We start from the raw sequence: 24,928 nt of genomic DNA, 5'->3' as shown, positions 1-24,928 counted from the left end.
CTTATCTGAGGTGATTGAGATTTCTCCCAGCAATCTTGATTCCAGCTTGTGTTTCTTCCAGTCCAGCATTTCTCATGATGTACTCTGCATAGAAGTTAAATAAGCAGGGTGACAATATACAGCCTTGACATACTCCTTTTCCTCTTTGGAACCAGTCTATTGTTCCATGTCCAGTTCTAACTATTGCTTCCTGACTTGCATACAGATTTCTCAAGAGGCAGGTTAGGTGGTCTGGTATTCCCATCTCTTTCAGAATTTTCCACAGTTTATTGTGATCCACAGTTTATTGGCATAGGCAATAAAGCAGAAATAGATGTTTTTCTGGAACTCTCTTGCTTTTTCCATGATCCAGCAGATGGTGGCAATTTGATCTCTGGTTCCTCTGCCTTTTCTAAGACCAGCTTGAACATCAGAAAGTTCACGGTTCACGTATTGCTGAAGCCTGGCTTGGAGAATTTTGAGCATTACTTTACTAGTGTGTGAGATGAGTGCAATTGTGCGGTAGTTTGAGCATTCTTTGGCATTGCCTTTCTTTGGGTTTGGAATGAAAACTGACCTTTTCCAGTCCTGTGGCCACTGCTGAGTTTTCCAAACTTGCTGGCATATTGAGTGCAGCACTTTCACAGCATCATCTTTCAGGATTTGAAACAGCTCCACTGGAATTCTATCATCTCCACTAGCTTTGTTCGTAGTGATGCTTTCTAAGGCCCATTTGACTTCACATTCCAGGATGTCTGGCTCTAGATGAGTGATCACACCATTGTGATTATCCAGGTCGTGAAGATCCTTTTTGTGCAGTTCTTCTGTGTATTCTAGCCATCTCTTCTTAATATCTTCTGCTTCTGTTAGGTCCATACCATTTCTGTCCTTTATCAAGCCCATTAGAAAGCAGAATAAAGGGCATCTGGGGACCTGAATGAATTGAATATAAGGTTGAAGGAGTGGCCAGTGAGATGTTATTGAGCCTATCAAGGATTTTGTAGCCCATGCTGAGAAGACTGGCTGTTATCTCTTGAGGAATGGGAAGCCACTTAAAAATGTTAAGAAATAACAGAGCATTAATACATTATTTTAAAAGGGTCAACCCAGCTGCACAGTAGAGTGTGGATTGAAGGTGGTTGAAGATGGAGGCAAGAAGATGAGTTATTTAGAAAGCTATAGGAGCTGTCCCAGTTAAAGAAACAATGAGAGTTTAGCCTAAGGCGCTATGGAAAGAACTGAGAGGAAGAAGAATTAAGGAGGAATGAAACAATTTGGTAATTCATCCGTCAGATGTGAACAGTGAAGGAGAATAGAGGCATTTGTTGGCATATGGCTTGTATCAGTCAGGATAGGCCAGGATCCACAGTGGTAACAGCAAACTCTGAAATCTCTGGAACTTACCACATTTTCCCTTAATGATATGGATTAGGTAGCTGTGCCATCTGGAATTCATGGCCACAACTGAGGGGAAGTAAAAGACTGAGAACACAGTTTCTTTAAGTGCCTTATCTTGGAAAAGACATACATCATTTCCATTCCCATTTCATTGTCCAGAGCTGGATAGATGATCCCAACCTAGTTGCAAGGGAAGTAAGAACATGTTTAGAAACATGTACACTTGGTGCTGCTCCTGTTAAGTGTGAGTTAGTGGTATGGACTCTGAAAACACACTGCCTGGGTTTACGTCTCAGTTCTACTTACTAGCTGCGTAGCTGTAGGAAAGTCTGTTTCCTCACTTGCAAAATGGTTTCGTGATAGTACTTACCTCATAGGCTTGTTTTGAATATTAAATAAGGTTGATGCATATAAATGGGCTTCCCAGGTGGCACTAGTGGTTAAGTGTCACCTGCCCGTGCATGAGACATAAGAGACATGGGTTCAAGCCCTGGGTTGGGAAGATTCCCTGGAAGAGAGCATGGCAACCCACTCCAGTATTCTTGTCTGGAGAATCCCATGGACAGAGGAGCCTGGAGGGCTACATATAGTCCACGGGGTAGCAAAGAGTTGGACATGGCTGAAGTGACTTAGCATGCATGCATGCATATAAAAGACTCAGAACTTATTTAATGATTTTAATTATTATTATTATTCATATTAAAATTATTCCAATATTTCATTTTCACTGACCAAGTGAAAGGGCAGAAGGGAGTGAGACAGAACAAATTTAGGAAGGGACATAATTAACGAATAGACATGTTGAATTTGCAGTGTTTGTGGGGCCTCCAGTGGAAATGTTTAATAGGCCATCACAAAATGAATGGAGTTTCAGAAGAGATGGGGCTGGGGAGATAAACCTAGGAATCATCAGTAAATAAGAGATGACTTAAACTTTGGATATGGACAAGATGCTTAGGAGAAGTGACTAGGGTAAGAGAAAAGAGCAGTGTGAAGACAGAACCCTGGATAACACTAACATTTAAGAAGTGAGAGGGAAAAGAAGAGCCTGGACAGGAATGATCAAATCAGCAGGAGGAAGCCAAAAGGAAATAGAAGGGAGTTTGAGAGAGTGTTATTTCTTTTAGAATTATAACAATTTGTCAATGTTTAACTTAACATTTAGTTCAAAGAATAAAATGGTATTTGATATAAACTATTAAATTTAATTATTAGAGTTTTAAGTAAATCATTATAAGTAGCTTAAGAAGAAATGTAAGTATAACGCAAGAAGTAAATATATAAGAATTTTCATAATTATCAACTTTTATAATGATTTTTTGTCAGCATTTTGATTAGAAAGACAACTCTTAATAAAAGGAAGATCTTCCTGTTTCAATAAGGAATGCTAATGTAAGGAGACAAATCAGACCTCGGTGGCAGCAAAAAGTAAAGAGAAAGTGGTTGAAATATTAATTCAATAGTTTCACTGCATTATAATCGTAATTTCTTTACTCTATAGTAGGTATAAAAATGGGCAGGGGCTGAAGGAGAAGGGACACATTGCAGAAAGAATCTTTCTCAAAAACCTACAGTGTAGTCACAGTAGCTTAATCTCCAACTGGAAAACAGCACATTTTGGGGAAATTGTTTTGCAGCCCTTATCATGAGATATTTCATGTTATTTCAAGTCATTATAACTGTGTTGTTTTTTTTTTTAAAGAAAACTTTGGTATACTGCCATCAAGTGGTAAAAGGGTATGTGAAGAAAGGGAATATAATTTTTCTCTTCATTTTATTCTTTTGAATCAATGGCTCAACAGGTAAAGAATCCTCCTGCAATGCAGGAGACACAGGAGATGCAGGTTCGATTCCTGGGTCGAGAAGATCCCTTGGAGGAGGACATGAAAACCCACTCCAGTATTCTTGCCCGGGAAATCCCATGGAGAGAGGGGCCTGGTGGGCTACAGTCTACAGGGTCTCAAAGAGTTGGACACGACTGAGCTCATGGCCAGGAACCTACTTTATTATTTACTGGTCCCTGCAGCTGACTCTGGTGATGCATGCATGCTAAGTCATTTCAGTTGTGTCCAACTCTTTGCAACCTCATGGACCATAGCCCGCCAGGCTCCTCTGTCCATGGAATTCTCCAGGCAAGAATACTAGAGTGGGTTGCCATGCCCTCCTCCAGGGGATCTTTCTGACCCAGGGATCAAACCCAAGTCTCTTATGTCTCCTACACTGGCAGGCGGGTTCTTTACCCCTTGTGCCACCTGGATACTATTATCCTATTTTTAATTTTTCACGCCATTATAGAGAATGTTATACCAACAACATTGTTCCTAATTTTTTGTGCATTTCTATGATTAATTTCTAAATATACATTCTTACAAATGAAATTGCTGAATCAAAGTTTATATATATTTTGAAAAATGTCCTACAAATTGTAAACCAACATTCTAACAAATCATACTTCCACTGGTAGAGCATAGGTGTGCATGTTTCTCTTTCTTTCCCCAAATTGCCAATATGATAAGGGGAAAGTTATATTTTGTAGGCTTAATGAATGTGGCTCTGAATATTTTGTTGATAATTAAAAATATAATTAGTAGTTATTTGTAGGTGTTTTGCAAATGAACTGTTTAAAATCAATGCATTTTCTTTTCCATTATTGTGTTTGTCCTGTTCTTAATGATGCTTAAGATTTTTGAGATACCTTTTGTTTATACATGTTGGGTAATTTTCCAAGCTTAAAATGTTTTGATGGTTTTGGACATGCAGAAATTTTAAATATTTATAAAGTCAGATTTTACAATCTTTTACTTTAAATACTGTGTTTTTACGTGTAAATCAAGCAAAACATTTTAAGATATTATACAAAAGAATATGTTTAAAGTTGTGTTCTATTATACAGAGTGAAGTAAGCCAGAAAGGAAAACACCAATACAGTATACTAACACATATATATGTGGAATTTAGAAAGATGGTAACAATAACCGTGTATGTGAGATAGCGAAAGAGACACAGATGTATAGAACAGTCTTTTGGACTCTGAAAAACAAAAAAAAGTTGTGTTCTTTAATAGGAAGAAAAGATTTATAGGGAAAAATAATTTAAATATTTGAGAATATGTGCTTTCTTAGTACTATAAAATTAAGTTCAGGTAGCAATTTTTAATTGTGTTGTATGGACTTTGTGGGGATAAGGAGAGGGCTAGGGGGGAAGAAACATAATGAAAGTGTTGAATATCTGTTTTTGCTTGGCATCGGGCCTGGTGCTTCAGATGGGTAAATGATTTAATTCTCAGACCAGCCCTATGAGATCATTAATCTACCTATTTTACAGTTTCCATTCACTTGACAAATATTTGTAGAGCTCAGTATCAATTTTTAGATATCCTTTCATAGGAAGTGAAAAAAATAAGCCCAAACTACTCTGTGCACAAAGAGGATTTATTTTATTATGAAAAAGTCTGACAGTAGTTGTAACTTCCATGGTAGCTTAACTGGGGTCCCTAACTGGTCTCTCATGAGTCACGTGCATCTCCCTAAACCAGTCACTGTGGTCAGGCGGTTGTGGTCAGTAGTCTCATTGGCATAGCATAGACAATATGTTTCCCCTTTGGAAACTTGGAGTTGAGTGAGTTCTTCACAAGTGCTGAGGGAGCAGCATGAACCCCAAGGCACAAAGATATGAAAACCTGAAACATCTGAAAAATTTACATGAACTGATAAGGTTGTCATTTTGTGTGCCAGGGGTTGGCCCAAATTAAAAAAAGTCAGAACTCTATTCAGCATAAATGACTCAGATGGTAGATATTTCCATTTCCATATTCTACACTGTATAATTTGGGCTATGTTCTGAGGGCAATATCAAGGCCAGGAAGGGAACTGAAACTGCACAGAGGAGACACTAACCCAGCCAAAACTCAGAATGGGACTTGTGCCCGCCAAGTTGGGACTCGAACCTACTGTCTTTTGATTGAGATTGCACACTAGGTTCCAGGACTTAATGAAGCTCTGGTTCTTTATGTCAGTGCAGAAGGAATTTAGTGAGAGGCAAAGTGATAGGTAAGAAGTGGATTTATTTAGAGAAATACACGTTCTATAGACAGAATGCAGTTCATCTCAAAAGGTGAGAGCAGCCATTTTAAATATGGCAGGTTAGTTTTTATGAGCTGCATAATTTCATAGGCTATCAAGTGTGTGGAGGGGATTTCCAGAAACTGAACCATTACCATCTTTGTGGGCTTTACGGTCAGCCTTGGAACTGTCCTGGCACCAGCTGTTGTGTCATTTGAGCATATTACAGTGAGCATATAATGATGGCTAACCATCTACTGGAAGTCAAATCTTCTGCCATCTGGGGCCTAATTGGTTCTAACCAGTTATGTTGTCTCCTCGATGGCTATGCCATTCTTTTAAAAGTTGTGCCCTGTCTCCTTCCCTCTTGTCTTAGAACAAAAGATTAAAAACAGGAAAGAATCTCAGGGTAGAATAATACTTGAGGAGAGAGCAGAGGAATGGGAGTTCACAAAAGAGGGTAATAAGAATATTCTCAGTGAGGCAAGGGAAGTAGGAAAGAGTAGCATCCCTTGAGGCCAAGGGAAGGGAATATTTCAAGGAGCCAGAAGTCAACAATGTCAAATTCAGAACTGAAGTCAAATAACATCGGGTCTGAAAGATGTCCATTGGATTTGCAAATGAGAGTGAGGAAACTAAGGGGCCAAAGAGTTCCTTATCTAGAAGTAAGAGAGGTGACGGGCTAAAGGAATGAGAGTTTGTGATCTAGGACAAACTGGTAAAGCTCAAGATTTCAGAGTTACAGTTTTATTGGACAATGAAGTAAAAAAGCTTTAATCTAGGAGGTGAATGAGTGTTAAGGTGAGACACTGATTCATAAATTTAAAGAAATGAAGACTGAGAAAGATCTCAAATCCATAAACATGAGAGATGGCTGGGGATTTGTTAATAAGTTGGTGTGGAGAGATAGTTGAACCTCATAAAAGAAGGCCTTTCCTAAAGAAGAAAAAAAATAAAGGTGTGAAGGGGATGATAGGCAAGTTGAAAAATACTGACACTTCTCCCAGGCCTTATGGTTTGTGTGGGGCAGGAAAAGAGATGCTCCCATTCCAGAGAGGAAAGAAGGTGGGGATGGGAAAGCAAAGGATTTCACCATTTTTGAATGGCTAAATAAATATCTGAATATTATTTAAACAAAATATAGTCAATATGTAGTAAAGACTATATAATGAAGAATCTCTTGCCCAAAGAGAAACTCTGGACTTTGTTCTTGGCTTCTGGGAGGTTCTCTGGGTCCTAGTATTGTGCCTGATAGAGTGTCTTTGTTTGCCTGGGGCCTTGTGTCACACTGGATAATCCAACAATGTGATTCAGGGTGGAGGGCTGTCTACTCCTGCATAGTCTTGCGGGGGCTGACCACTTAGTCTAGTGGGGGATGACCACTCTAGAAAGAACAACAATGTGACTTAAGGTAGGGGCTCTGGATCAGTCAACCAATTGAGATTAACTATGGGGGGAAAGGAGTCAATCATGCTTATATGATGAACCTCTAAAAGCTAAAAACTCTGGACACAAAGCTCAGATGAGCTTCCCTGGTTGGCCGTGCTCCTTATATATTGTCATACATCAGTACTGGGAGAGCAACCTCTTTCTGACCCCAGGAGAAGAACAAAAGAACCTCTGCATGTGGCACTTCTCCTGGACTCTGTCCTGTGTGCTTTTCCTTTGGTTGATTTTAACCTGTATCCTTTCCCTATAATCAACCCTAATCCTGACAATAATGGCTTTCAGTGAGTTCTTTGAGTCCTTCTGCTAATTATTGAAGCTGAGGGTTCAAACTTGGTGTCAAAAGTGAGGGTGGTCTTGGAGAAGATGCCCTCTAACTTTATGGATGGCCTAAACACCTTGCAGCAGGAAAAAGTCTGCAAGTATCACTTTCTTTGCTTTCTTATAGAATACAGTTTATGTTCTAAGACATTGCATACTTTTAAAATAATACATTTATTATATTCCTTTACCCAGTGTTTATCTATAATAGGTTCATGAACTCATTCAGTAAATACCTGTTGAATTTAACTGAGAGTAATTAAGGAAGTAATTAAGGAAGTTAGGAAAGAATCCATTTAAATTGTTTCTGGTGTACATTTTACCAAATGTTTTTTTATTAAGAGAAAATACTTTATGCTATATCATTAATACTCAGTTCAGTTCAGTTCAGTCACTCGGTCGTGCCCAATTCCTTGCGACCCCATGGACTGCAGCACGCCAGTCCTCCCTATCCATTGCCAACTCCTGGAATCTACCTAAATCTACCTCAATGTCCATTGAGCCAGTGACGCCATCCAACCATCTCATCCTTTGTCATCCCCTTCCTCTCCTGCCTTCAATCTTTCCCAGCACCAGGGTTTTCTCAAATGAGTCAGCTCTTCGCATCAGGTGGCCAAAGTATTCGAGTTTCAGCTTCAACATCAGTCCTATCAATGAACACCCAGGACTGATCTCCTTTAGGATGGGCTGGTTGGATCTCCTTACAGTCCAAGGGACTCTCAAGAGTCTCCTCCAACATCACAGTTCAGAAGCATCAATTCTTCAGCGCTCAGCTTTCTTTATAGCCCAACTCTCACATCCATACATGACTACTGGAAAAACTATAGCCTTGACTAGACAGACCTTTGTTGGCAAAGTAACGTCTCTGCTTTTTAATATCCTGTCTAGGTTGGTCATAACTTTTCTTCCAAGGAGTAAGCGTCTTTTAATTTCATGGCTGCAGTCACCATCTGCAGTGATTTTGGAACCCAGAAAGATAAAGTCTGACACTGTTTCCACTGTTTCCCCATCTATTTGAATAATTGTATAATTTTGGGCAAATCACATGATTTCTTTGAGTTTGATCATTTCTAAAATTGAAGATAATACCTTTCCCATACATACTAATTAAAGATTGAGGATTAATGAAAGAGGAAGGATAGAATGAGAGATGTTACTAAAAATTTCTAGTCTACTATCTGGCACATAGTTTGTATTCCATAAATATTAACTGATATAATGATAATATTCCAAGAATTTTATATGATTCATGCTTTATAAATTTCATTGACTAAAAATTGTTAAGTAGCTAACATTTCTGAATTCAATTTTCCTTTTTTTAAGACACTAATTTCACCTTTGTGCAAATTTGAGGTGAAGGGATTGTAACAATATTAGTCCAATGTTCACTAGAAACTAGTTACCAATCCCATACAAATCATTGCACTTCATGAATATGGTTTATGAAATATGATAGAATTAAACTACCTTGTATCTTTTATCATTGAAAATCTTGTATTTAAATCGATTCCAATGTTTTCATACATTGGCGGTGAATAACAATTTCTAGCTGTCTTTTGATTGCTACATAATCAAAACTATATTTATTTTTGTGAAGTTCTGTCATTGCCACTAGCATGGACTTGTGATGATTAATGCTGTTTTCTAAAGCTTTTGTTTCCATTTTGATTTGCATCAGTTAAGGCACATTCCTGAAATACTTATCAACACAATTCATGACTAAAAAATTAATCATTGTTGTAGAAAGTTTTCACATTCTCGATCAAATCAAGAATGTTTTCAAGTCAGTCATTTTTAAAGTATGATTCTGTTGTGTGTGTGAATAGGGTAGTGTGTGTGTGTGTGTGTGTGTGTGTAGCCAAATCTGCTACACAACCTGTAAAATACAAGGGTGATTTTACCAATAACGTGGGCGGTTTCATGGCCTTAGGAATGAGTTTTTGTTTTTTTGTAAGTAATAAGTCATGAAAAAGCAATCTTTCATCAAGTATTCAAAACAGGCTGTCAACTTCCATTCAGAGTTGCAAAGTGCAAGGAGGAAACTTTCTTTCTGAACTGTGACATTTCCAGAAGGAAATAAAGAGAAGCAGAGTCATTGTCCCCAGTTGTTTGTACTTCTCTCCTTTCCTTAACCTCTCTCTCCTTCCACTCTTCAGCATAATAGCTTTTATATCCTTGAGGATTTGGTGAGTCACTTTGGATCTTAGTTACAAAAGTATGTGGGCAAAATCCCCTGGAGGCAGAGACCTTTTCAAGGCTAGGAAAGCTCAGGAAACTGTTTCTATGGACACAGGACGCATAGCCAAGGGCCTGAATCTGGCAGAAAACAGTTACCGGAGCCAGAAGAGAAAAGCAAGTAGGTGCGGTTTGGGGAGGCGGAGGCGTTGCACGTTTGAAAGCTAAAATTTGTATGGAGATGGAAAGCGAAATAAGAAACGCATGCTTTTAAGTCTTAGGCCCTTTTCCTCCGCAGCGGATAACAGAACTTTCTCCGTCCCGCCCCTCCCCCAGGATCTGGCTGGGGAGGGACTGGGCGCGAGGCGTCCCTATCACCCTGGGCGGCGGAGTTGCTCCCAGCACAGCTTCCCCGGTGAGTGTGGGACACAGGTGGGAGGCAGGCCTCAGGGGCTTCTCCCAGCTTCCTTGAAAGGACTTTTGCCTCTTCTATACTTAATTTTAAGGAGTTTCCTCAATCACAACATCTTTGATATTTCGGTTTGCTATTAAAGGACCACAGGCAGAGAGTATTTGCGAAGGGCTCCCTGATTTCCAGGTACCCCTGAGCCTCTTCGCGCGGCCCTCCTGAGATGCAGGCTCCCGGGGAAGGTGAACTGGAGGACCCGCATGAAGTGAGGGCGGGCTCCAGGCATCATAATCGGTGCATTTCAAACTTCCGAAACAGATAGAACGGCTGTGGATGGGGCTGGTTGGAGTTGGTCACTCCAGCAATAATTGTGATGCGATTTCAAATTTGCCAATAAGTCCTCCTATCATAATCTCATTGGTTGCTCACAATGGCACTCCCCAGAGTTTATACACGTACTTTTAAAACATCTTTGATATTTTTCGTCAGAAGCTTACCATCCAACCTCAAATTGGTGACAGGCAAATTTTAGTAATGTTTGAAAACCAAGAGTCAATTTTCTCCCCTGCTCTCATAACACAAAGGGGACAAGAAATTAAATAGTATGGATCTATGCACAGAGGCCAGGATTAATCTTTAAATCTTCTAATAATGATTTTTAAAGTTAGTTCTCATTATTTGTGGGGTGTGTTGGTTTGCTAAAGCTGCCACAACTGCAATACCACATGTCATGGTCCATGCGGGGGTTGGAAAAGAATTTCCAGACATGAGGCAGAATGAAAGGGAAATAAAGTTTATTACAGTGGGAGATGCTGTTAGAACAGTGGGGCAGCTCAAGGGAGAACCAGCATTGAATAGGGGTCCTTAGTCTACTTTCTACCCAGGGTACAAGGAGTGGGATAGGGATCTTGCAGGTCATTTGCTTATTGGATGAGGAAAGTATACTGGGTGGGGGGAAGAATAAGCAAATACCTCCTCCCTATGGGGTAGGTGGGGAGACAGGTTATACTGTTCCATTAATAGTTACAACATGGGGGAGGGAAGGAGGATAAGGGTCCGGTTTTTCCATTCCTGCATTCCAAGACCCTCCTTGGTTATCTGCTCCTTTGTCCTTGGGTCACCACACCACAGACCGTATGACTTGAACAACAGTAATTTATTCCTCACAATTCTGGAGACTAGAAGTTCAAGATCAAGGTGTCTGCAGGATTGGTTTCTTCTTAAGCTTCTGTCCTTGGCTTGCGGATGGACCCCTTTTCCCTGTGTCTCACCTGATCTGCCCTTTGTGTATATTGTCTGTGTCCTAATCTCTTCCTGTATGCCGCCAGGCACAGTGAATCAAGGCCCCCTCTAATGACCTCATTTAAAGTATTGTAACTTAATTACTTTTTAAAAAATAAAGGCCCTCCCTCCAAAAACAGCCACACTCTGAGATACTTGGGATTAGGATTTCAACAGGCAGATTTGAAGGTGACATAATTCAGCCTGTAATATGAGTCAACATTTTAGACTAAAAAAAAAAAAAGAATTCTCTTGTGTCTGTACTTGGAATGTGAGGTAAAGAAATTTAGCCAGTTATCTCAAATGGAGCAAAACATGATCACTTAACAACAAGTGCTTTCTAGGTGCTCAGTACAGTGTTTAGTGGGGCTTCCCAGGTATCGCTAGTGGTAAAGAACCTGTCTGCCAATGCAAAAAACTTAAGAGGCTTGGGTTCAATCCTCAGGTCAGGAATAGCCCCTGGAGGAGGGCATGGCAACCCATTCCAGTATTATTGCCTGGAGAGTCCCATGGACAGAGGAGCCTGGCAGGCTACAAACCATGGGGTCACAAAGAGCTAGACACGACTGAAGCAACTTAGCATGTATGCACAGTGTTTAGTGGTCTGTATCAGGTTCAGGTATAAGAGGTCTTTCCTGCAAGGAGTGAACATATTACCTGATGAAGCCAGATAAAAGAGTAAATGTTAATTTGAGCCTCCATTTTCTGGATAGTTGCTCAGTCCAGCTCTTTAGTTTATGAGTTTAAAGCCACTTTCAGTTTTCTTTAGTTTTTCCTTTAATTGGAGATGTTTGCAACTTGCTGAAGAAGACTTCTTAGCAGAGCCTATAATATTGGCAGCATTGGGCTTTTTGTTTGTTTGATTTTTGACTTTTTTTCCAGTTCAAAAGTACTGTTAAAATGAATTAATGCTTTTTAAAGAGTAACTTTTTAGTTTTATATTGTTATTTTTAGTAATGACTCAGTCTCTGATTGCTTATAATGTTGGCCTTACAACCTTGAAATTGTTTGTTGATGTAGCCAAGTCTTTGCAGCGAAGCCAGCGGATGATTTACTTTGAGAGTGACTGGGAATTTTATTCTGCCCTAGTTGGCAAGTTCTCTATTTCATTAGGTTCTTTTTCAAAAACCTGTCATTACTGAGCCAGTAATCAAGAACATAAATCTCAGTTTCCTTTGAAAATAATTTTACCAAGTCTAGATTTGGCAAGAACCAAATCTTATAATTCACTCAACTTCATATTTCATCCCCAGTAAATCATCTTGAATTAATATCATCCATCACAGATAAACTGGGATTGCTCCCCATAAAATGCTTTATTGAGAGACATCTCCAAACTAAATGATAATTTTCAGATCCCAGTTAGGTGTAAAATCCTTTTCTGGTGCTGAGATTCAAAGCAGGTAAATCAGTTCTTGCTTTAAATGAGATTTAACACAGTGAGGAAAGGATTTGTCAAATGGTAAGTCTCTGTACTACAATGTGCCAAGTTCTAACATGAAGGACAAAATACAATAACACATAATAAAATGTAACTGTCAGTGGGACAAAGAATGAGAGAATGTCAAGGAGAGTCTTGGAAAAGAGCTTGCCTTTACATTGCTGTGCTGTGTGCTCATTTGTGTCTGATTCTTTGTGACTTCATGGACTGTAGCCTGCCAGGCTCCTCGGCCCATGGAATTCTCCAGGCAAGAATACTGGAGCAGGTTGCCATTTCCTACTCCAAGGGATATTCCCAACCCACGGGTTGAATCCATGTCTCTTGTGTCTTCTGCATTGGCAAGTGGATTCTTTACCACTGTGCCACCTGGCAAGCCCACCTTTATATTAGGAGTTGAGAAAGGATAGGCTTTTGACTAGAAGACATTAGGAAAGAACATCCCAATGAAATGGAAAGCAGGAATGAGACTTCTCTAGTGGTTCAGAGGCTAAGACTTTGAGCTCCCGGTGCAAGGGGCCTGGGTTCAATCCCTAGTCAGGGAACAATGATCCCACATGTCTAGTTTTCATGTTGCAATGAAGACTGAAGATCCTGTATGCTACCCCTAAGACCTGGCACAGGCAAACAAATAAATATTTTAGAAAGAAAGAAAAAAAAGCAGGAGTGAAGGACATGCTTGGAAAGGTGCAGGATGTGTCCCAGAAAACAAATGGTAAAGCGTGGCAGGAGAAGATGGGTTATGGGGGAGGTTAACTGGAAAGTGGAGTGAGCCAGATCCTGGAGTGTTTTCTTAAGCTGTCCTGTATGTCATCTGCAGAGCTTGTGTGTTACTCTGCAGATATTGGGGAGCAAACTAAGGTTTGAGGGCTGGAGCTAGACCCGATCAGTGTCAGTGTCCTGTTTAATTAGGCCAGCTCTGATGGCATTTTGAAGTACCAATTGTTGAGGGATGAGGAGGAAAGTTAGGGTCTGGCAAATTAGGGAGATTAGAGTACAGTAACTGAGAGAAGGGAAAATGAACATCTTAAGGTCTTAAAGAAGACAATAGCATTGAAAGTAAAAGCCAGGATCATCACTCACCTAGAGCCAGACATCCTGGAATGTGAAGTCAAGTGGGCCTTAGAAAGCATCACTATGAACAAAGCTAGTGGAGGTGATGGAATTCCAGTTGAGCTATTTCAAATCCTGAAAGATGATGCTGTGAAAGTGCTGCACTCAATATGCCAGCAAATTTGGAAAACTCAGCAGTGGCCACAGGACTGGAAAAGGTCAGTTTTCATTCCAAACCCAAAGAAAGGCAATGCCAAAGAATGCTCAAACTATCGCACAATTGCACTCATCTCACACGCTAGTAAAGTAATACTCAAAATTCTCCAAGCCAGGCTTCAGCAATACGTGAACTGTGAACTTCCAGATGTTCAAGCTGGTTTTAGAAAAGGCAGAGGAACCAGAGATCAAATTGCCACCATCTGCTGGATCATGGAAAAAGCAAGAGAGTTCCAGAAAAACATCTATTTCTGCCTAATTGCCTATGCCAAAGCCTTTGACTATGTGGATCACAATAAACTGTGGAAAATTCTGAAAGAGATGGGAATACCAGACCACCTGAACTGCCTCTTGAGAAACCTGTATGCAGGTCAGGAAACAACAGTTCGAACTGGACATGGAACAACAGACTGGCTCCAAATAGGAAAAGGAGTACGTCAAGGCTGTATATTGTCACCCTGCTTATTTAACTTATATGCAGAGTACATCATGAGAAATGCTGGGCTGGAAGAGGCACACCTGGAATCAAGATTGCTGGGAGAAATATCAATAACCTCAGATAAGCAGATGACACCACCCTTATGGCAGAAAGTGAAGAAGAACTACAGAGCCTCTTGATGAAAGTGAAAAAGCAGAGTGAAAAAGCTGGCTTAAAGCTCAACATTCAGAAAACTAAGATCATGGCATCTGGTCCCATCACTTCATGGCAAATAGGTGGGGAAACAGTGGAAACAGTGGCTGACTTTATTTTGGGGGGCTCCAAAATCACTGCAGATGGTGATTGCTGCCATGAAATTAAAAGACACTTACTCCTTAGAAGGAAAGTTATGAGCAACCTAGACAGCATATTAAAAAGCAGAGACATTACTTTGTCAACAAATGTCCGTCTAGTCAAGGCTATCGTTTTTCCAGTAGTCATGTATGGATGTGAGAGTTGGACTATAAAGAAAGCTGAGCACTGAAGAATTGATGCTTTTGAACTGTGGTGTTGGGGAAGACTCTTGAGAGTCCCTTGGACTGCAAGGAGATCCAACCAGTCCATCCTAAAGGAGATCAGTCCTGGGTGTTCATTGGTAGGACTGATGTTGAAGCTGAAACTTGAATACTTCGGCCACCTGATGCGAAGAGCTGACTCATTTGAAAAGACCTTGATGTTGGGAAAGATTGGGGGCAGGAGGAAAAGGGGACAACAGTGGATGAGATGGTTGGATGGCATCACCGACTCAGTGGACATGGGTTTGGGTGGACTCTGGGAGTTGGTGATGGACAGGGAGGCCTGGCGTGCTGCGGTTCATGGAGTCACAAAGAGTTGGACATGACTGAGTGACTGAAATGAACTGAACAGAAAGGGCTTGTCAGTTGGGGTCAATGTAGCCTCACTGTACATGGAATTATGTGAAAGACTATTGTCCATTTTAACCCCAAGATTCTATGGGTTAGATTTCTGTGACCACATAAGAACTCTCCATTCCAGAAAGCAGCATTTCCCAGCAACTGTAAGTGTATATAAGATTGCTTCAGGTGTATCTATGCATATTTAAGAAATAAGATAATCTCCTTCACCCCTAGTTAATATATCATTGAAAGGCAGATGATCAGATCTATTTACTTGAATACAAACTAATTTTGTCTTTTGGTGAGTCTCCAAATGACAACCCACTCCAGTACTCTTGCCTGGAAAATCCCATGGACAGATTAGCCTGGTAGGCTACAGTCCTTGGGGTTGCAAAGAGTGGGACATGGCTGAGCGACTTCACTTTCACTTTCTAGTGTGGCAACATCATAATGCTTATTAAAGTAGCATCAAACTGTCTCCCTAAACACTGACTATATATTCAAGACCGACATTAACACCTTATGAGACAATGAGTTTTTAGTTTTTGTTGACTGAACTCAGAAAAAGAATTGAATAAAAAATGAGAAGTAAAACTATGAGAAAATTAGAGAAGAAAAGGAAAAAAGATAATAGATGACATGGTACAGAAGATATTAAATTTCTGAGTTAAACTAGAATATACTGAATTACTGGATTAAATAGAAGATACTGACTTGCTGAATAAATTCTCTTTGTTTCCCAAGTTCCAAGCATTTAGTTTGGGTATAATTGAAGAAATATCTTGTGAAGTAGGCCATCAGACATATGGAGACCATTGGTGATTGCATGGTGACAGGTATGCAGAAAAAAACAAAATGATATGCATACGTGGAACATGCATTTTCCAGAATTTACAGGTAATCTCATACATTTTATCCCTAACCAGTAAGTGTATCATTACTTATATTTACTTCTTTCATTTATCAAACACTTTATGTGTCACTTGCATTCACTCAGTTAAACCTCATAACAGCCCAAATGAAGTTGGTTTTTCTATTATTCCGTTTTTATGAATGGGACAATAGAGAGAGGGTAGGCAACTAGCCCATAGTCACACAGCTGGTAAGTAGCAGAGCCAAGGTTTCAAACCCCAGCAGCCCAATTTTAGATTTCATGTTCTTAACCAGTATACTATGTTGCCTTTCTAAGTTTGAAGATGGGAGAGAAAGCAGTGTTTTCTAATGTTATGGCTTTATCTAGGAGAACCTCAACAGGACTCTGTGAAAGATTTATACATACTCATAAATGTAAATGCAGACTAAAAGCAAGCATCAGTTCAGTTCAGTTACTCAGTCATGTACGACTCTTTGAGACCCCATGGACCACAAGTACATCAGGCCTCCCTGTCCAGCACCAACTCCCAGAGTCCACCCAAACCCATGTCCATTGAGTTGGTGATGCCATCCAACCGTCTCATCCACTGTTGTCCCCTTTTCCTCTTGCCCCCAATCTTTCCCAACATCAAGGTCTTCTCAAATGAGTCAGCTCTTTGCATCAGGTGGCCAAAGTATTGGAGTTTCAGTTTCAACATCAGTCCCTCCAATGAACACCCAGGACTGATCTCCTTTAGGATGGACTGGTTGGATCTCCTTGCAGTCCAAGGGACTCTCAAGAGTCTTCTCCAACATCACAGTTCAAAAGCATCAATTCTTTGGTGCTCAGATTTCTTTATAGTCCAACTCTCATGTCCATTTATGATTACTGGAAAAACCATAGCCTTGACTAGACAGACATTTGTTGACAAAGTAATGTCTCTGCTTTTTAATATGCTGTCTAGGTTGCTCATAACTTTTCTTCCAAGAAGTAAGTGTCTTTTAATTTCATGGCAGCAATCACCATCAGCAGTGATTCTGGAGCCACCAAAAATAAAGTCTGCCACTGTTTCCACTGTTTCCCCATCTATTTACCATGAAGTGATGGGACCAGATGTCATGATCTTCGTTTTCTGAATGTTGAATTTTAAGCCAACTTTTTCACTCTCCTCTCTCACTTTCATCAAGAGGCTCTGTAGTTCTTCTTCACTTTCTGCCATAAGGATGGTGTCATCTGCTTATCTGAAGTTATTGATATTTCTCCCAGCAATCTTGATTCCAGCTTGTGCTTCCTCCAGTCCAGCATTTCTCATGATGTACTCTGCATATAAGTTAAATAAGCAGGGTGACAATATACAGCCTTGACGTACTCCTTTTCCTATTTGGAGCCAGTCTGTTGTTCCATGTCCAGTTCTAACTGTTGCTTCCTGACCTGCATACAGGTTTCTCAAGAGGCAGTTCAGGTGGTCTGGTATGCCCATTTCTTTTAGAATTTTCCACAGTTTATTGTGATCCACACAGTCAAAGGTGTTGGCATAATCAATAGAGCAGAAATAGATGTTTTTCTGGAACTCTCTTGCTTTTTCCATGATCCAGCAGATGGTGGCAATTTGATCTCTGGTTGTTCTGCGTTTCATTTACCATTCTCCATTTCCTCAACGGCTGGTGGTTATTCATTTATTCAGGTTGTTAGGTATTCGGGATGTCAGGATGAGTTAGATCTGCCTCTGGCCTTCAGTAAACAGTATAGAGTGGGGATAAAGTATATCAAATGCTTTAAGAGAGTGTGATTACAGAACTAGGACAGCCGTATACAGAGACTATCGTGTGAATGTAGACATTGGGCATCTAAATCACAGTTTATCACGAATTCCTCCCAGCAGAGGTGTTATTTCTATTGGATCTTGAGGGATGCATTGGACTTAGAAATACAGAGAATGGATAACAGCATTGTAGGCAGAGGAAATAGCAAAGACAAAGCAACTAGTGAAGGAAAATACAACACATTCAAGGGCTGCAAGTTGTTCATCAGGACTGGGATATCAAAGATACATGAAGAGAAGGCCAGTGAGGTTCAAGACTTAGTCAGAGGCCAAACCTTGAGCCTCTTAGGATAAATCAAGGAGTGTGACCTTTGTTCTGAAATCTATAGGGAAGGGTTGGAGTGTAATCAGGGAGGCATGTGATTGTATTTTTCTTGAAAAAATAATTCAGGCAAAAATAAGGATAAAATGGATGGGATGAAACAAATATTCAAAGATATTTTGAAACTGTTGCATTAACCCGGACAAGTTATGGAATCTTACACTGAGACAAATAGCAATGTGAATGGATAAGAGGAAAAAAACTGAAAAGATATGTAGGATGTAGAATATACAAGAGAAAGTGATTATTATATATTTAGAGAAAGGGTAGGAAGGAGTTTTCCCGGAGTGTGTTAGTGTTAGCCACTCAGTCGTGTCTGACTCTTTGTGATCCCATGGACTGTAGCCCACCAGGCTTCTCTGTCCATGAAATTCTCCGGGCAAGAATACTGGAGTGGGTTGCCATTCCCTTCTTCAGGGGATCGTCCCTTCCTCTTGGGATTGAACCCAAGTTTTCTGCACTGGCAGAAATGCAGGCAGATTCTTTACTGTCTGAGGCACAGGGAAGCCCTAATTAATTGTAAATACCTCTATTCTTAAGCTCAAATTATTCCCTAGTTTGGTTCCCATCTCTTAGCCAAAATTCCAGTGATGTAAGCTTTTACTTTATCTATAAACCAACACAGAAAATTTGCCATTATCCTTTTTTAAAATTTTAATTTCTAGTGAGAGATACCTATCTTCTACTCTGTTGTACTCAAAATAGGAAAACATTTTAGAGTAATGGGAGCCATTTACCTAGCAGAGAATTTGGGAAGCAATCAGGAGAGAAGACAAAATGAATATGACAGAGCTTCTGATATTTATTTTCCATTTGTCTCTTAGTAAGAAAATCCTGATTTTCACCTGACTGTATCACAGAGATAAAGGGACTGCAAGTCACAGCCGCCTTTTTAGCTGGGTGCAGCTGTTTTACTATGGCTATTCCTAAAGAGTGGTGACCAAATTCTGGTTTGGCAAACAGCTGCATTAGAAGGGCTTTAAAAAATATATTCCTGGCCTTTGCCTCTGTAAATCCTAACTTAGTGGGTCTGAAGAGGTAACTGGGAATTTGTACTTCTTGAAACCTTTTGAGTTCATTCTGCTAAGGATTGAAAACCATTACAACTCCTAAGTTTATGGGCTGGATGCCTAAGATATAATCTATGTGATAATAAAAGTTGGAAGAGATTTTTGCCTAAGGGAGCAGAAGGACGGATTTACTTTTAGTCCTACATTTGGGCCACCTGTTGGAAACCTGGACTGAGTGAGGTATATAGGTTGGAACTGAGAGGAGAGATTTTGTTTGGAAATAGATGGTGGTAGATGAAGCCCTGAGTTTGGGAGGTCATCCTGAAAGAATATATAGAGTAGTGGGAAAATGGCTGAACATTTAAGAACACTAGTATTTAGGAAGTAGTGTGAGAAAGAACAGCAAGTTGAAGATATTGGCAAGGAATGTTTAGAGAAGGTAAGATGATAGGACTGTTGTTATAGAAACCAAGAGAAGGGAGACCTGTAGAAAGCAGTGGTTAACATTAGCAAAAGTTTTAAAAACTCAAATAAGATAAATACGAGCGAAAAAGTATCCACCTATTTATAAAACGGTGACCCTGGTAACTTATGGGAGCAGATGTAGAGGAATAGGTTAAGAAGTCGTCAAATGATGACTGACTGAGAAGGAAAAGGGATGTAAAAAATTAGAAAACCTCAGTATAAACAATTATCTTAAGAATTTGGCAATCAAGGGAAGATGAGAAAGTGATGGCTAGTACGGAGAATAGAGAAATTTTTTCCTTTTTTTAAAATAGAAGAGCCCTGAGCATGCTAAGGAAAAGGAATTGGTGAAGAAAAACAATAAAAGATAAAGGGACGAGGAAATAAAAAATGGAAATAATTCTTTTAGGAGGCTAGAGATAGTAGAGTGTAGGGTATATGGGAGGAATTAGCTTTGGATGGGAGAGGCAACACTTCTATTAAAATTAAAATACAAATGAGATGGCAATGGATGGATGCCAATGAGACTTTGGTATGAGAAGTGAAAGTTAAAGAAGTTCTTACCTGATGGTCTCTATTCTTTTTGGTGAAATATGAGAGACTGTTTGCCTTGCCTAGGAAGATGGGTGTCACAAGAAAAATGTCTGGCAAGAGACAACTCACTTAGATAACTTACTGTGATAGAATACCTCACACATGAGAGGTTTCATGTAATGGAATTAGCAGCTAGAAGCCAGATGAAATGTTTATCATTAAATGAAATTGTATGTTGATAGAAATAGAATAATGAAGTAGAATTTATGCCCATAGAAGTATAAATATGAAACCGAAGTATGAAGCCAGGATGCTGGTTTAAAATAGACATTAAAATTAAAGGTTAGGAGAAGGAAATGGCAACCCACTCCAGTGTTCTTGCCTGGAGAATCCCAGGGATAGGGGAGCCTGGTGGGCTGCCGTTTATGGGATCGCACAGAGTCAGACACGACTGAAGCGACTTAGCAAGCAAGCAAGGGAGAGTCTTGGGGCTTCCAGTGCTGGGAGACGAGTGGAAGTTGTTAAGAAAAACAGCGAAGTTAAGAACTGCATCACTTAAACACTGGCAAGAGTTATTCGAGAATAAAGTCAATTTCATTGTGGGAAAGAGAGCTCCATTTTTAAAGACGCTTTTTGTGAACATTAACGTGGTGAGACGTTTTTCATGACTCCTCTGTGAAAACCCTCTAGACTCTCATAATCCTGTGTTTGTTTGGGGTGGAGATAGGACCCGGTGCTAACGAACATCCATCCCTTCCGGTTCTTTTTTCCAACAAGTGATATTAAATGAAGAGAGAAGAGGGTTTTAAACAGAGGTTATTAAAAACAGATGCAGTAAAGCCATCGTTAAAATACTGAGGTTGGCAGGCAGAAGATACGGAAATGTGGGAGACAGATGTTAAAGGGAGCATTTTGAAGTGGCAGGAAAATCTGCCTGGGAGGGAAGAAGACGGGTGGGATGCAGAAACAAGCTTTGCAGACTTGAGCATCTTCATTTCTTTGTCTTTAAGGGAGCATCAGGATGCTCTGAAAAGGCCGGGAGACCCAACAGCCACCACTGGTACCCACTTTGCACCAGATGCTGAGTGTCTTCAGGGGGCAGACACTCAGTAGGCGCCCAGATTCTAAGAGTTAAATTTGTTGAGCCCTTCACTGCACCGGGCACATAAAGCATAAGCAGTGGTTTCTGTTTGATCCTCAGAACAACACTCAGTGATGACGTCCCCGTTTCACAGATGAGCAAACTGAGGCTTAGGAAACTTGCCCCTCACCCCGCAGCTAGCAGAAGAAGGAGTAGGTCCATCTGGCTCCAAAGCCCACACTTTTTCTGGACTGCGGTGTCACCTACATTAGCATCAGATTGTATTGTGAACTAATTAGTTAGTTAAGCATAATGCTCCTCAAAACATGTGCAGAATTGCTGCTCTGTGTTCTCAGCATTGAGGAAGATTAATTCAAAATACCAGCAAAGATGGACTCAGTCCCAGTTCTATTTGATTTTATTCTTTCTTGATAGTTTTCTTTTTTTTAATAAAAGCTATTACCATTGCCTTGGTTAAAAAAAAAAAAATTAAAGGTTAAATCAAGAAAGGACAGATGGTCAAACTGAGGGACATTTAATATAATCTGGATGCTCTTGATTAAAAGGTTAGTTTTTACTTCATGTAAAAGCAGCTGGGATGCATCATCATATTGCACCTGGTGGTCCTTTGCTCTCAGCATATACTTGAAGAGACACAACTAGGTTCTTGATGCCCCCAGAATGATGATGAAAGCAAGCAAGCTAGTCTGTGGCATTACCTCCCGTGCACTCTCCCCCAGCGCCCTTCATCCACTGGTAACCACTGGCATGTTGCCAAAGGGCTGTGAAAACATTTACAGGCTAAAAAAGGGAATTTCGCCTCGAAAATATGAAAATAAGGCTGCAAAACTGAAACTAATAACATTCTGTCAGCTTCATTGTCAAACTTCATATTCTTCCCTTCAGAAAACTCATAAGCACAGTGATTTGCCAGAAATCATACCACAGCTGAATAATTTGCTCATAGCAAAATAATGTTAAATCAAAAACAGAAAAATTTCCTTCAAATTACAGCTTTCTATGTGTGTTTATAAAAAAATAGAACCATGTGGCATAGCTTAAAATGTCTGATGTGATGTTGAAGATGAGGGACTATAAAAGTAAAAGGCATAAAACATTTTACCCTTTAAAAGCCCTACTTTCTGTCCCCGCCCCCCCCCCCCCCCCCCCCCCCCCGCCTTAAGCAGCAAGTCTCCATTCCCTCATAGAATTTACATCTTCCTCAAACTGGGAAATGCATTCCTTTGGTTCTTCTCGTTATTTACCTCTGTGTATTTTATTTAGAAACAGAAATCTTTGTCCCCACTAAAATAAATTTTGGTGAGAATTATAGTATCCTTCCCCATATTTGAAGTCATATTATGTTTAAGAGGGGCTTTCCTGATAACTCAGCTGGTAAAGAATCCGCCTGCAATGCAGGAGACCTGGGTTCGATCCCTGGATTGGGAAGATCGCCTGGAGAAGGGAAAGGCTACCCACTCCAGTATTCTGGCCTGGAGAATTCCATGGACTGTATAGTCTACAGGGTCGCAAAGAGTTGGACACGACTGAGTGACTTTCACTTCACTCTATGTTTAAGAGAAACACAGGAGCTAAAATTCCTGGAGGTGTTTTTAGGATATATAAGCGGGGTGATTTCTAAATCTGAGAAGACAGTATACAGTGTCCAGATAATCTCTCATTTCTCCCCTACTCTCCTGTAGAAGACCCAGAGAATCTCAGGCATTCACAGTGTGCTAAAACCTTTACCCTACATCTCTCCTTCCCAAGCTGCAACACAAGGTTATGTGGATCATACCAAGGCAGGCTATCTGCATAGCTCACAAAAGTCCTTTGTCACATAGGATTACATACATCATGGGATGGAGGTGGAGTATTTAGATAGAGCACAATGTCAGAGGGCTTGGTGGGATGGTAAGACACCAGCAGAGCGTTGGGAATTCAGCACAATAGATGGTAAAGGAAAGAAAGTAGAAACGACAGCTAAAAGAAACCAAGTACCAAATAATTTGAGCTTTTGGCACAGGGTTCTTAATTCTTGTCTTTTCATGTTTTATTGCCTCTCTGTGATGTTGACTGAATAATATACAATATAGGAGACAATGCATATAAAGTGTTTTTGAGCTAAAAAAAACTTAGTGTAGACGTTGACGTTCACTAGAAATATTGATGAATTCAATACTTTCTGTGAAGTTTTACAGACATTTAAATAAATGTCACTGGAGCCCATTCAATTCAGTGAACAAAAATATGTTGAATGCATGAGTGTCTACTCAAATTTTTAAAATAAATAAATAAAGTAGAGGGAGTTTGGGGTTGGTATTCCTGATGCTTGCCTCCACTCTGCCCCTAGATATTTGTACTGCATTGTAAGGTACTTTGTGGCTTTTAATTTTCTCATCTGAAAATGGAAATAAATTAGACCAGGTTCTAGTGGCTAATATTCAAGTCCCTAAAACTAATGTGGACCATCTGAGCCCAGATGAGATTTGTTGCAAATTAATTAACTGGAAATATGAACTATTATGGCAGCAGATCCTTCCCAGCTTGGCTGCTGCTCCTTCTGTGTGACTGATTGCCTAAGTGCTGTATTAACAGTCTTGGATCATTGACCAATTTAATCTGAATGTAATTAATTCTATAAATGTGAGCTCTTCTTATTTACTGTCATTAAAATTAAATCATGACAAAAAGAAGATATATATCAAACTGCATGCCCTTGCTTCAGGTATGAGTCACATCTAGCTCTCACACAGTAATCTTGAACTTTCTTCAACTCAGCTTTAATCATGCTTTTAAAAATTCCTGGGGCCCACATGCTTCTGGGAATTCTCATCATATGAGTTTCTGTCTAAACCATTTGAGTACTTCTACAATTGTGTGATTTGTTCCATGATCTAGAAAAGAACTGTATTCTTTCCTTTACCTAAAACAGTTTTGGAAATGTGTGTCTCTTAATTTGGGCCTAAATAATTAATTATATGTTTAATTTTGTTTTGGAGATTTATTCCTCCCCCCCTTTCCTTTTAAATAGGAATTTACTGACTGACAATGGCAGAAAGAGTCTTAGAGAAGTTGGATATTCTTGATGAGCAAGCAAAGACCCTCTTGGCCACAAGAGCAAAGGTTTGTAAAATAAGAGCTAAAATTCACTAAATTTTAATCATTAAAAGGTTATCATTTCAAATGTGAATGGGCTACAGACTAATTTTTTAAAAGGTAATATTGTATTAGTTAAAAGAGTCATTTATGTAATACTATAAAGAATTGATTAAATATACGAGATAACTTCCAGCCAGCTGTAATGTTTGGTTATGATGCACCTAACCTGTTTTTGTTTTTTTTTCTTTAATCCTAAGCAGTTAAATAGTAAATATGACTACTCCTGGGACTTCCCAGGTGGTTTAGTGACTAAGACTCTATGCTCCCAATGCAGACACATGGGTTCAACCCCTGATCAGGGAACTAGATCCCGCATGCTACAGCTAAGTTTTCACATGCCACAACTAAAGACCCCACATACCACGACTAAGACCCAGTGCAGATAAATAAATAAAAAATTTTTAATGTGACTACTGTAGTTTCTACTTATATGTTAGATGTAAAAACTTGTTTAGTTGGTTCATTAAAAGGAAGAAAATGTTTGATACAGCTACCAAGTTAGAAATAAAGTTCTTAAAAAATAAACTGAAAAGTGTTTGTTGTGTAACTGCTAAGTCATGTCCGACT

General features: G+C 39.7%; 1 protein-coding gene across 1 annotated transcript in view; it reads left to right on the top strand.

Moving 5' to 3' along the window:
* Nucleotides 1–9,576: 9,576 nt before the first annotated feature.
* The window catches only part of C1H1orf141 (chromosome 1 C1orf141 homolog), a 49,994-nt gene continuing 34,642 nt past the window's right edge, over nt 9,577–24,928 (top strand). The window contains exons 1-2 of the mRNA XM_069570443.1: nt 9,577–9,795; nt 24,234–24,325. Coding sequence (XP_069426544.1) covers nt 24,251–24,325 — 75 coding nt within the window. The 5' untranslated portion in view covers nt 9,577–9,795; nt 24,234–24,250. The remainder of the gene's footprint in view (nt 9,796–24,233; nt 24,326–24,928) is intronic.

This window comes from Ovis canadensis, chromosome 1 (assembly GCF_042477335.2).
Source record: "Ovis canadensis isolate MfBH-ARS-UI-01 breed Bighorn chromosome 1, ARS-UI_OviCan_v2, whole genome shotgun sequence".
Taxonomy (NCBI): domain Eukaryota; kingdom Metazoa; phylum Chordata; class Mammalia; order Artiodactyla; family Bovidae; genus Ovis; species Ovis canadensis.
Note: the sequence above shows the minus strand (reverse complement) of the source record. Positions and strands in the feature narration are given on the sequence as shown.